Raw genomic sequence first — 13,069 nt, forward strand, 5'->3', positions numbered from 1 at the left:
CTAGAATCAACTGCATTCTGAGATCCTCTCTCTAAAACAGGACTTCTAACTACTAGGTACAGTGACTTGATCAAAATTTAATGAGGTCAAAATTAAGACAGTTTTAAAAGACATGGCGGGAACTTAAGTGCATATTACTAAGTGAAAGAAGCCAATGTGTAAAGGCCTCATACCACATGATGTCAACCAAATGACATTCTAGGTAAGGCCAGACTATGGAGACAGTTAAAAAGATCAGTGGTTGCCAGGGGTTAGAGGAGAGGGATGGATGAATAGGTGGAACACACGATTATTAGGACAGTGAAGCTACTCTATATTACACTATAATGGTGGATCCATGTCATTAACACGTATCTGTCTAAACCCATAGTACATATGACACATCAAGAGTGAATCCTAATGTAAATTAACTACGGGCTTAGGGTGCTGATGTGTCGACAAAGGTTCAACAACTGTAAGAAAGGTACTACTCTGGTGGAGAAGCAGGATAATGAGGGAGGTTATGCACGTGTGGGGGCAGAGGGTTTAGGGGAAATCTCTGAACCATCTGCTCAATATTGCCATGAACCTAAAACTGCTAGAAAAATAAAATCTATCAAAAAATTTTAAGTCTACCCTGCTATGGTTCTCTTGCTAAGACAGACTTTTTCCATTCTTCTACAATCCTTAAAATGTCCAATTCTTGTTTAGGGCTGCTTCCTGGCTCAATGCTAGTAAGAGCTGTGTTCAAATCTACTGTGAATCTCTAAGGACTTGGAGGATCTTTGCATAATATGAAGACGCATACTGTTTACTGCCATTAATGAGGAAACTAAGTAGTTGGCAAACAAACTATTTTTTTGGAAAAAAACAAAACACCAGATTTAAAACCATTAAAGTCAGGGAACTGCTAATTTTTGTATAATTAGAACATACTGTTTCTCAATAATGAATTTTATTTTTAAACTGATGTTTTTATATACATTTCACACTGTCATATTTTTAAGTCCTAACTTCATGGGCTGAATCATCACAAGTGTTAGAGCAATATTTATCAAATCCACCCCTCCAAACAGACAGTAAATTTGATTTCAAAAGCTACACAGCTTACATTAATCCTACTTAGGATCAGTATAATATTTAGCTTATGTTTATTCTTAGATCACCAGCCCTTCACTGACACTTGGCAGTGCAGCGCAATGATTGCATGAGGCTTTGACACATTCCGTATTTCTGAGCCCTGACTTCAGTTTTACTAGTGTCATTACTGACTGCCTGACGCGCCCTGCAAATGGCTGAGTCTCTGGTCTCTAGCTCAACCACCCATGATTTGGTTATTCAAAGCCATGAACTTCCTGGTGTTGCCTGGTAGCTGCTCACTCTTAACAGATGGACATTCTCGCATGTCTGTTTAGTAGAAGTCAAATGCCTCCCTGCCTAACAAAGCTTGGTTTTGCAACATTTCATCCTACAAATGGTTATTTCTTCCTAGGAATTTATTCTAATTAGGGTAAACTACCTTGAATATGGTCTTATGTCCGAACTGCTAAATTTTCTATGAACTTGGGTAAATATTAGAGATAATTTCAGATACGCTAATGCATTTTTACTTTTTCAATAGGAAAAAGGACAAATGGACACTAGAGAATGCTTTTAAACTTGATCTTAATCATTATAAATATGGTTATATCATGGGACATTAAAACTTTGACATTCGGTTTAGAGGTGGTCCAGTACTCTTGCCTGGAAAATCCCATGGACAGAGGAGCCTGGAAGGCTGCAGTCCAATGGGGTCGCTGAGGGTCGGACGGGACTGAGCGACTTCACTTTCATGCATTGGAGAAGGAAATGGCAACCCACTCCAGTGTTCTTGCCTGGAGAATCCCAGGGACGGGGGAGCCTGGTGGGCTGCCGTCCATTGGGTCCCACAGAGTCGGACACGACTGAAGCAACTTAGCAGCAGCAGCAGGGCAATGTAGTATCCAGTTCCTATTCCTAGCTGTCTCATTGGATATATTGAAAAAGTAGGTTTCCAATAATAAACACCACTTTTAGAGTAGTATTGCCCTCTAGAGGCAGTGAGGGGAATGAAAATAGTGTGTTTCAATCATGCAATGCTTTCTTTTCCTTCTTTTTCAAAAAATATTTATTTTTTTGGCTGTGCGGGGCCTTCGGCGTGGCACACGAGATCGTCAATCCTTGTTGCTGCATGTGGGATATGTAGTTGTGGCATGTGGGATCTAGTTCCCTGAGCAGGGACTGAACCCAGGCCCTTGCATTAGGGGCATGGAGTCCTAGCCACTGGACCACAGCGAAGTCTCTGCAGTGCTGTATTTCTAAAGTTAGTGGTTGGCTTATGAGTTTGTTTTTTTTAAATAAGCCTTTAAAAAATATTTTTTCAGTGTCTAATTCATAATTTTAGAAAATGTTCCCAAATAGCTGATTCAGTATAAAACATTTTATCTCTAACTCTCTACTATTACTTCTACTTTTTATGAAATAGATGTTTATTTTACTTAAAGAAAAACAAGCTCCTTTTTATGAAAAATACACAATAGGTAGAGCATCTACGAATCCTATATAATTAAAGAGCTAATGAATCATGACAGTGTAACATAAGATGTCTCATAAATTGAAGAATATGATTTCTGAAATTTTTGAAATATATATATATATATACACGTTTTCTCCCCTGAAAGATTATTAACAATGTGATAAAACTTTTATTCAAGAAAAAATCAGTACATACCATACCCTAATACTGGTTAGAGTAGGAATACTACTTATATGATTCTTTACACCTTTTTAGAAGTTTTCAAATGTTATCTGATTTGATCAACATTATAGCCTTGGCATGGCTAATATTATTTCCCCAATCTGTGGATGAGGAAGCTGAAGATCAAAAGGTCAAGGGACTTTCCCCAGGTCTCAGAGTTAGTAATATTCCTCCTCCTACTCTACCCACTATTGGCAAGATGGGGTGAATGGCAGTTTGAGAGAGAGAGAGGTGAAGACAAAGCCATAGGGACTGATTTTTGACATGGTCCACTGCTGCCAGTGCTGTAGAAACAATCAAGCCAATGAATTCTCACCTGGCGACTCTGCAAGGTGCTCTTGTTTCTCTTCTCTGTCCTGAAACTGAATTAAATGTGACCACAAAGCTGACTTCCCCTGAAAGTACAAGGCATATATAATTTTTCATTTTATAACAAACAATTCATTAAAAAATAACTTCTCATCAAACCATTCACATTGAAATGCTGATTATGAAGCTGGGAAACTGAAGTTCATCCATTCCTAGCTGTGTGACATGCTGAGCATCCCGCTCCATGTGTAGTGAGGGTCCTTTGCCTCACTGACAAGGCTGGCAGCAGCCTGGGGAAGGTCAGCTAAGCAAAGGCCAGAAGTGCAGGCATGGAAATTCCCAACTTCAGCTGGGTTGGTACTTCACTGTATGTAACTAGGGCTGTCTACACTGGCCACATTAGTCAGCGTGGAATTAAAGGCTCTAGCAGCACAGAATGTATTTGTGTATGCAAAACATGTTTGGATATATGCAGGAGCAATGAGGGAAGAAAAGTGGGGCAGGAGGAGAAACAGAAAAGATGAAGAAGAAAGAAAGATGCATACAGCAGGAAAAAAAAAAAAAAAAGAAAGGGAGATAAGAGGGACAAAAGCAGAGAAAGCATCTAATTTTTTCACCCTGAATTACCAGACAACTTAAAATGGTAAAGAACTGTTAATTCTGACAAATATTTAGATTTTTTTTTAGACAGTGATTAAAGTAGATACTTAATGGAATCAACAGTGAATACAGTCCCTGCAGTGAATGTGTTCTTTTTATCTTTTCCTTTTTACCAGGAAAGGAGCCCCAAACTACTTGCTAATCATGGGTTGTATTTTCTTTTTCTGGAATTAAAATATCTGTGGTATATTTCTCATTATCCTGTGACAAAGGGACTTATCCTTTCATTTTCATGTTTTTTTTCCTTTTTGTTACTTTTCTTAACAGGACTTCTAACGGGTCCTGTCAGCAGGGCCTCTTGAACCTGTTACCTGCTTGACTTGCAAGCCGTGGCTCCATATCCTTTCCAACAGGTCACAGAGGCTGGCAATCAGGGTGTTCTCCTCCAAGCCAGTTATGTTTGCTTCTCCATGGCCCAGTTCCACTGCTTCGTGTCCCATCTTCTCCACCAACATGCGTTTCGTCTGAAAATATCACATGCGGTCTCAAGGGTTATTCCAGCAATGAGGCCAAAAACCATCAAGTCAATTCCTGAATGAGGACACCTGGGTTCCCTTCACTATATTTCTAACTGCAGATTTGGAATCACCGTGGGGAAAGTGTCTTAATCTCTGTGGTCAACCAATGAATAATAGCATGTATAACTATTCTGTCAGAGAAATAGAGAGCCACTCAAGAGAGATTCTGATGCTATTTTAAAGTATCCTCATGAAAATGCTTATGAACAATACACCAAATCTACTATATATCACAGAATCTGAAACTCCATCCTGCCACCACCACTCATGCTCCATCTTAGCACACTAAAGATATTCACACTTGTTTCGATTGCACTTAGGCAAAAACCACAATACAAACAGGCAGTTCTAAATTGTTTCAGAATTCTCTAATTTGTAAGTGAAGCAGACTTCTTTTTTCCTTCTTCATTTTCCCTTTCATCTCTTCTCTGGAATGAGTATGTACCAGAAAATGGAAAGGAAATGGAAATCAGTTTCAAGTATGGTAACTTACAGCAGACTTAACTGTCCTCATAAAATATAAGTGAGAGAGAATCTAGTTACTTTAGGCAAGGACCATGTCTGTGTGATTCAGCATTGCAAGCTGATGCTGACATAGTGCATTTACTCAACACAGAGAAGGTACTCAAGAAATGACTGTCAAATAAATGAATGAAATTATTGGCTAAAATGATGTTCTGAGTTTTGTCAACTTGTAGTGCTACCTCTGATAAACACAGATATCTGAGAGGAGACTCATGTATATAACACACAAATCTACAACACAGCTAAGATCTTCTTCCTTATGGGTATATGCACACACATATGGGCACAGATGAGGTTCTACACAGGTTCACACAGAGATACATACAAACACATACAAAAAATGTGCTGCCTTTCACATAAGTTTACAACATCCCTGACAGAACTTATGATTGGCTTAATATCTGTCCATGTTGGAGAGGAAGATAGCAACAGTTGAAAGGTGAGAAAAACTGAGCAGGGCTCCCATGTCATTGATTCTGGGGTGACAGACAGAACCCGCAGAGGTTCATGACTTTAGTAAAGAGCACATGAGGTTTATGCCTCAGTATTAAGTGTCTTTCTAGTGAAGCTAAAGCTCAAGTGGGGGTTGGCTCAGTTCATTTTAGCTTTACACATGGAGTGAACATGAATGCGCACTGTCCTGCACCAGTGAGTAATACGTACCTTCATTCTACATTCTTTTAATAAGCCTTCTACAAATTTCCAGTTGGTTTGTGCAATCACCGCAGGAGAGAGGTCTGACAATTTGGGTTGCCTCAGGTTTTTTCCTAAACTTCGTGCCTCTTGCATGTATTTCTAAAAATTAAAGAGTATTTTTAATGCATAAACACCAGATATTCTTCTAACCTACTTAACCTTAAAAATAAGTGCAGGAACAAAATGCAAAAAAAGGCCGTACATCTATATATGTGCAACAGCAGTTCAAGGTTTAGTACACTGAAAGGCAGAGGGTAGTCACACTCCCTCTATTGTTAGTCCCGTGAAAATGAGAGTGACAGAAGCCACAGCAAATAAAAACTCATTCAGTCTTTTTACTGGGAATACCCAGTGTGTGATTAGTTGGGATCATGGCTGGGATGGAAAAATTGGGGTGTCTGAATGAATATCAAACCCATGGTTTTCCAGGAACCCAGTGATTCTCAAATTACTGGTTTACTCCACCTATTTCCCCACAGATCAAGAGCCTTGAGGTGCTTCCAGCCTCTTGGGGAGTGCTGTCCTTTGTTCTAATCAAGTCACAACAGTAAATTAAGTCAGCTCTGGAAAATGGTTGCAATAAATTTTATGACCTCAGGTATACGTGCTTATTCATAAAAATGGGCATAAAACAAGCCCACCTGCCTCATAACAAAGGCTAGGCAACCACTCTGAAAAGTATCATGTACTCCCAATGTAGGAGGTGACCTCTTATTTCCAAGACACTTTGCGACATCCCTACTTTGCCTTGTACCATGGTCAAAAGAAATCAGAAATATCATATTATTTTAGGAGACATCGACGGCTCAGAGAGGACCACAGAAACTCAGACCACTGCTCTTGAACTTTGGTTAGTGAATTTCCAGTAAGAAAGCACTACATGTCATTAGTTCAGGACAGCTGTTATCTTTCTTCTTTCTGTGGCACCTGTGAAAGCTCGTCCGGATACCTTATGTTGGTGTCAGGACTGCAGGGCAGAATCTCCAAGAAGTCTAAGTGTCTTAGGTCTGTATTTAGAGAATAATTGCTCTAATTATATAGTAAAACCAGCAGTTTATTGGAATGAGAGAGACTGCAAGTCAGCACATCCTCCCACAGACACATATGTGAAATCTATCTTTACTATCTTAAGGGGAGATTTGATAGTGTAAGAAAAATATGTGTAAAATCTTTTGCATTCTTTAAATAAAAGAGAGTTTTTGCACATTTAACACATTTTCCCTTTGGAAGAAAAATAACCTGCTAAATTTAGTACAATTGTTAAAAATCTCACCAATTAGGGATTCAACAAAGCCATTTACCTTCTACTTCCCGACCCTCCTGACAAAAGGCAGCATTTACAAAATAATCTCTTTTTCAGTGTACTTATTTTAAGGATGGATTTAAAAATTAAATGGACTCTGCACAGAGTTAGTTGTGTGTATTTCTTCCTGCTTCAAATCCTTTTTAGAGGGTAAAAGGAAGAGGGAAAATTGACAATGAGAGGCAACAATCTCCACCAGGGAAATTAAGTGTAACAGAGTTGTGTGAAACATCCTGAAGGTTAGTATAAATAAAAGCAGGAAATGAAGAATTTCAGAAAAATAAACCTGAGATATAAGACAGGGATCATATATGAGACTATAATTACCTCCATTTCCTATCATTTCAGGTAGTACTAATGTTATTTGGAACATTACAACTTAGAGATAAATGGTTGGTAAAAACAAATGTTAACTACTAATGTTAAAAGGGTTCTGTTTCTCCCTAGGCCTCAATTCCTCCATCTTTAGGACTGTGCAAATACAGAGAGAACCACTACAAGACCCAATTCTCAAGAACAGTGAAGTATCACACTTGGCTTAGGAAGGAATACACTGGCTACAATGAAAGAAGTGAGTACATGACAAAGCAAGAGGATAGGAAGAAGCCTCAGGCATTTTTCCTTTTCTCTGAGATATATGAATAGATTTGTAAAAGTCAATAATTGGATTAAAAATTAACCAGTTTAAAGTTTAGGTTCTATTTTATAATATAAATGACAGCAAGCTAGAATGGGACTGTCCTTTGAGTGGCCATATTCGCTGATCAGCCAGCACATACGAGGCGGATACAGTATTAGCCAACAATGAATTCCACAGGGCCACATGCAAACTCTCCTTCTGAGCACTTTGTTGAAGCCACAAAACAAGCCACATTCCATGGACATGTGCAGAATGAATACAGGGGTGGCTAAAGAACCCTTCTCATAGCAAGAAGTGAGGTTGCTTCTGCATATTGCAAAAACAAAGCAGTGCCCTTATAATAAACAAGTGACAACACAGACGTGCTTTTTTTGGGGTAACTGGAGGAAAAGGTGTATATTAAGATAAAAAACTGAGAAGGAAGAAATCTTTCATAGGGAGTGGTTTCATAATAAAGTCCATTTTCCTACAGAGGGAAGTCACCCCAGGTTTCTTCTGAGATTTCTACTATGCTCTTCTTCATTTCTAAGCCAAAAATAGTAGGAAAGTGAGTGAATAAAGTGAAAGTTGCTCAGTCATGTCCAACTCTTTGTGACCCTTATGTGACTCTTATGTGACTTAATAGTCCATGGAATTCTCCAGGCCAGAATACTGGAATGGGTAGCCTATCCCTTCTCCAGCGGATCTTCCCGACCCAGGAATCAAACTGGGGTCTCCTGCATTATAAGATTGGTAAGATTCCTTACCAACTGAGCTATCAGGGAAGCCCAAAATAGTAGGAACTATCTATAAAAACATATCTTATTATTCAATAAACACTGAAATAATTGCTCTTCAGCGCAGGATTTCATCTAATAATATCCTGTCCCTCTAACCAACATGGAGCATGTGAAGAGCAGAGCAATGTAAAGTTAAGTAAATTTATCTTACTATGTCATAATGGGATAAAATACAACCAAAAGTCCTAAGTAACTCTGGACCTCAGGTGAGTAATGTTCAGTGCAACCCAGTGTGCAGGGTTCCTGGGAGGAGTATTGGCTTGGAGTCAGGAGGCCTGGCCTGTGGGCCTAGCCCTGCCTCTGTGTGTCCATTTGACTTTAGACAAAGCCTTTTGGACTTGCTTCCCTGGTGGCTCAGACGGTAAAGACTGCCTGTGATGCGGGAAACCCAGATTCAAACCCTGAGTCAGGAAGATCCCCTGCAGAAAGGAATGGCTACCCAATCCAGTATTCTTGCCTGAAAAATTCCATGGACATAGGAGCCTAGCAGGCTACAGTACATGGAGCCACAAAGAGTCAGACATGACTGTTCGACTAACACTTGGATTCAGTTAAATCATGTCAAGCTGGACAAAGATACCTCAACTGTTTCTTTTAGCAGTAAGATACTATATTGGTGATCTGATTTTCTGACCATATAAAATACAGACCAGGAACAGATAAACTCAGCAAAAGAAAAGTTGTTTGAAAATGAATCACTTATGCACTTTTGCAAAATGCTTAAGTAAAAGAAAATTTGAATACTTAAATATTTCCCCTTTTTGGAAGAAAAACAATGTGCTAAATCTAGTCCCCTTCTTTTCCCTCAAAAATACCACTGATTTGGGATTCAAATAATCAGTTTTCTCTGCCAAATGTAGAGAACACTCTTGTTAGCGCACACACCACCATGAAGAGGTACAAGTCACAAAAGAAGTGGAGAGCTAAGATTTCACGTCACAAGGTGATGTGAGGCCTCTAGAGCTATGTGCACTCACACACGTGGATGATTCAAGGAACACCACAGACAAGATTCAGGAAGATCTGCAAAGGACTTTCAGGCAAAGAACATACCAGGCAGCACTCAGAGAAGGATTTTTTAGGAAGTCGTGCAGGAGGAGGTGGACCCTGATCCCACTCCCAGAATGCCATGGAGTTCTGACAGACCACAAGTTCCCTGGAAGGCTATGAGGATGGAGAAGTGCATATGACAGAAAAGCAAAAAAGAAAAGGATGGGAGAAAGAGACAAGCAAAACAAGCATGCATATGATAAAGTCACAGCAGAAGGGAAGGGAGAGAAATACAGTAGCACAACGAAAAGCAGTAGACAGGCTATGTTTCAGTTCTTAAGAAAATGTTTAAAACCATGTATGTATGAACAAATCAACAAAAAGCAATATATATATTCAGAATGATGTTTTCTGCTTTTTTTTTAACCCATTTGAGTTTAGAAAAGAGTTAACAGATAATTGCATTTTTTTGATCACAAGAAAAAATTAAAAAAGAGGGAGAAAAAAATTACCTATCATTATTCAAATGTATAATTAGTTTTATTTTCAAATAGTACAAATAAAGCATAAGGATATTAATTTACAGTAATTTTAAAACACTCCTAAAAATGGTGTCAACAAGCCAAGGACAAATCACAGGCAAATATATATTTACTAAGTTTAAATTATGCTTGAAACTTAGAAAGTCTATGCTTCTTATACCTTTTTCCCCCTGCAGGAGATATACTGACCAAAACTTTATCTTAAGCTCAGCCTTTACTTGATGTGGTCCAGAGGGAGACCTGTTTTACAGCCTTATTTTAGATATATAAAAATTACAAAATGGAAAAAAAAAAGGTGTTTCAGCTATGTCAGTCAGTATAAGAGAATTACTATTTTAAAACATAAATTGAACAATTATTTTTTTTTAGAAGAATGCAAGAGAACCTACGCAATGATACCTGCTGGACTAAGTAAGCCTAGCTTACAGTTCCTGCATCAAAGCATCCCAGGAAGGCAACACACATACCTCCCTCAAGTCGTTGTCCAGCCCAACGTGGTCGGAATGCTGGCGAAGGCGGTCTTTCCTGCGCTGTGCAGTGGCACTCCGACTTACCCAGCGACTGAAAGAATAGAAGGGGGTAGGTTAAAACAAACAATCAAACGAAAAAATAAAATGTGATCTCACATGTCTTTAAAATAGAAAGGATGTACGGTTGAAAACTAAAGACCAGCAATACTTATTTTTCAATAGATTCTTTTTAAACAAGTATATACCAGCTTTATTGAGATGTAATTTAGATACCAGATACTGGCTCAGTTGCTCAGTCATGGCCAGCTCTTTACAACCCCATGGACTATAGCCTGCCAGGCTCCCCTGACAATGGAAATTTTTCAAAGCAAGAATACAGAAGTATTGCCATTTCCTTCTCCAGGAGATATCATATAATTCATCCATTTAAAGTATCCAATTCAGTGGTTTTTAGCATATTCATAGAGAGGTGCAACCCTCACCACAATCAATGCTTCTTTCAAACTGAGGTTAAAAAATGTACAGTGTCTGTAATGATTCTCTCCTTTCCACCTACCTGCCCAACAGAGTCCCAAGCCTGGATAGAGACCACTGCAGCACTTTCCTTTATCATATCCATGTATTAATAGATTAGTTCTTGATTTCCCTCATGACTACCAAGAATCACTGAAACTGCTGCCCTTTATCAAGTTCCCCCATTTCTCTTCAAGACTGTTACCAAACCTTTCCCTTTATCCTCAAGTGCCTCTACTCAACTTGATGACCCAGCCTTGCCTCCCTCCTGCTGCTCTCTACTTGACTGATACACACATACAGACCCAACCCCCACTCATCTTTCTTCTAATTCCAAAGTGTAATATATATTGGCCACAGCTTGAAACTTCATCCCTGACCAGTCCTCTCTTGCCTACTCCAATTTTCTCTATTAGAAATCTCGTGTGCCGTATCTCCAATTTTTTTTCTCTCAAATGAGTATTGCCTTTCAGCTTACAAGTATACTGGTCTCTCTGACACTACATTTCAATCTGTTTCTTTGCTCTTTCATGTAAACATTCTTAAGAAAAGTTTACATGTAAGGCCTCTGCTTAATTATCTTTGGATCTGTTGTTCATCTCAAATCAGATTCTTTCCCTGAAAATGATCTTGATGAAGCCATTTATAGCCCTAACTGCCAATCCAATGGCTGTAATTCAATTTTTAGCTTACTTACAGTTTCTGCTGATCCTTCTCTCTACCTTAAACCTCCAGCTGTCTTCAAATACCTCAGTGATCCCAATGGGGTAAGATCTCTCACATTTGAGCCTTGGAAGATGAAGTTTTCTTCCAACTTCTATTCATCTCTCAGACAGCTTTAGGTGCTACATAGAAAGTGTTCTATAATTCCTCCAAATTTAAATTAGCTATCCCTCTCATACTCTCCAATTACAGTATTTATCACAGTGTTTTATAATAACTTAAGTCTATTTTCTATACAATCCTCTCTGCTATAAATGCTTGAAGGGTCGATGTCATGTCTGTAAGCCATTTATCTGCAGAGTCAACTACATCACCTATTCCTTCTATAAATACACCCTAAATAAATGTAATCAGAGACAGTCTAATATTTAGGTTTACAGATGTTCATCACAGCATACATGCAATAATGAATTCTAAGTTTCCTTTATTCTAAGACTCACATTTTGAATGAGTTAGTCACTCACACCTGGGGCTTCCCCAATGGCTCAGTGGATAAAGAATCTGCCTGTAATGCAGGAAACACAGGCGATGAGGGTTTAATTCCTGGGTTGGGAAGATACCCTGGAGAAAGGAATGGCAACCCACTCCAATATTCTTGCCTGGAGAATCCCATGGACAAAGGAGCCTGGCAGGCTACGGTCCAAAAGGCAGCAAAGAGTTGGACATGACTGAGTGACTACACACACAAGACTCACATTTTGGCTTTTAAATGTTTCTGAAACTAGGATGAATCTTCTATGTCATATACAAGTTTAAAGTATAATTTTTCCAAAAAGCTTTTGAATTAATAGCAGATCTTACAATCAACAGTTACTCAGAATCAAGTAAACATGTTCAGTTCAGTTCAGTTGCTCAGTTGTGTACAACTCTTTGCAACCCCATGGGCTGCAGCACACCAGGATTCCCTGTCCATCAACTCTTGGACATTGCTCAAACTCATGTCCATCGAGTCAGTGATGCCATCCAACCATCTCATCCTCTGTCATCCCTTTCTCCTCCTGCCTTCAATCTTTCTCAGGTTCAGGGTCTTTTCCAATGAGTCAGTTCTTTGTTTGCATCAGGTGGGCAAACTATTGGAATTTCGGCTTCAGCATCAGCCCTTCCAATGAATATTCAGGCCTGATTTCCTTTAGGATTGATTGCTTGGATCTCCTTGCAGTCCAAGACACTCTCAGGAGTCTTCTCTAACACCACAGTTCAAAAGCATCAATTCTTCGGTGTTCAGCTTTCTTTATAGTCCAACTCTCACATCTATACATGACTACTGGAAAAACCACAGCATTGACTAGACAGGGTCTTTGTCAGCAAAGTCTCTGCTTTTTAATATACTGTCTAACTTGGTCAAAGCTTTTCTTCCAAGGAGCAAGCATCTTAATTTCATGGCTCAATGCAACCTAAATGTTCAACAGTAGGGGGTGATATAATGAAAGACCATATAGTCATTTAAAAAATTAAGTTACCAGAAATATCAATGGGGCTTCCAGGGTGGCTCAGATGGTGAAGAATCTGCCTCCAATGCAGGAGACCTGGGTTTGACTCCTGGGTAGGGAAGATCCCCTGGAGAAGGGAATGGCTACCCACTCCAGTATTCTTGGCCGGAAAATGCCACTGATAGAGGAGCCTGGTGGGCTACTGTCCATGGGGTC

General features: G+C 39.2%; 1 protein-coding gene across 2 annotated transcripts in view; it reads right to left on the reverse strand.

The window, feature by feature from the left end:
• Window positions 1-13,069, reverse strand: part of DENND5B (DENN domain containing 5B) — a 221,890-nt gene that overhangs the window by 37,847 nt on the left and 170,974 nt on the right. For both annotated transcript variants that reach the window (XM_055573205.1, XM_055573197.1), the window contains 4 exons: window positions 10,185-10,278; window positions 5,431-5,562; window positions 4,036-4,188; window positions 3,072-3,150 (listed from right to left, as the gene is read on the reverse strand). In XM_055573205.1, the coding sequence (XP_055429180.1) occupies window positions 3,072-3,150; window positions 4,036-4,188; window positions 5,431-5,562; window positions 10,185-10,278 (458 nt within the window). The remainder of the gene's footprint in view (window positions 1-3,071; window positions 3,151-4,035; window positions 4,189-5,430; window positions 5,563-10,184; window positions 10,279-13,069) is intronic.

This window comes from Bubalus kerabau, chromosome 1, assembly GCF_029407905.1.
Source record: "Bubalus kerabau isolate K-KA32 ecotype Philippines breed swamp buffalo chromosome 1, PCC_UOA_SB_1v2, whole genome shotgun sequence".
Classification (NCBI taxonomy): domain Eukaryota; kingdom Metazoa; phylum Chordata; class Mammalia; order Artiodactyla; family Bovidae; genus Bubalus; species Bubalus kerabau.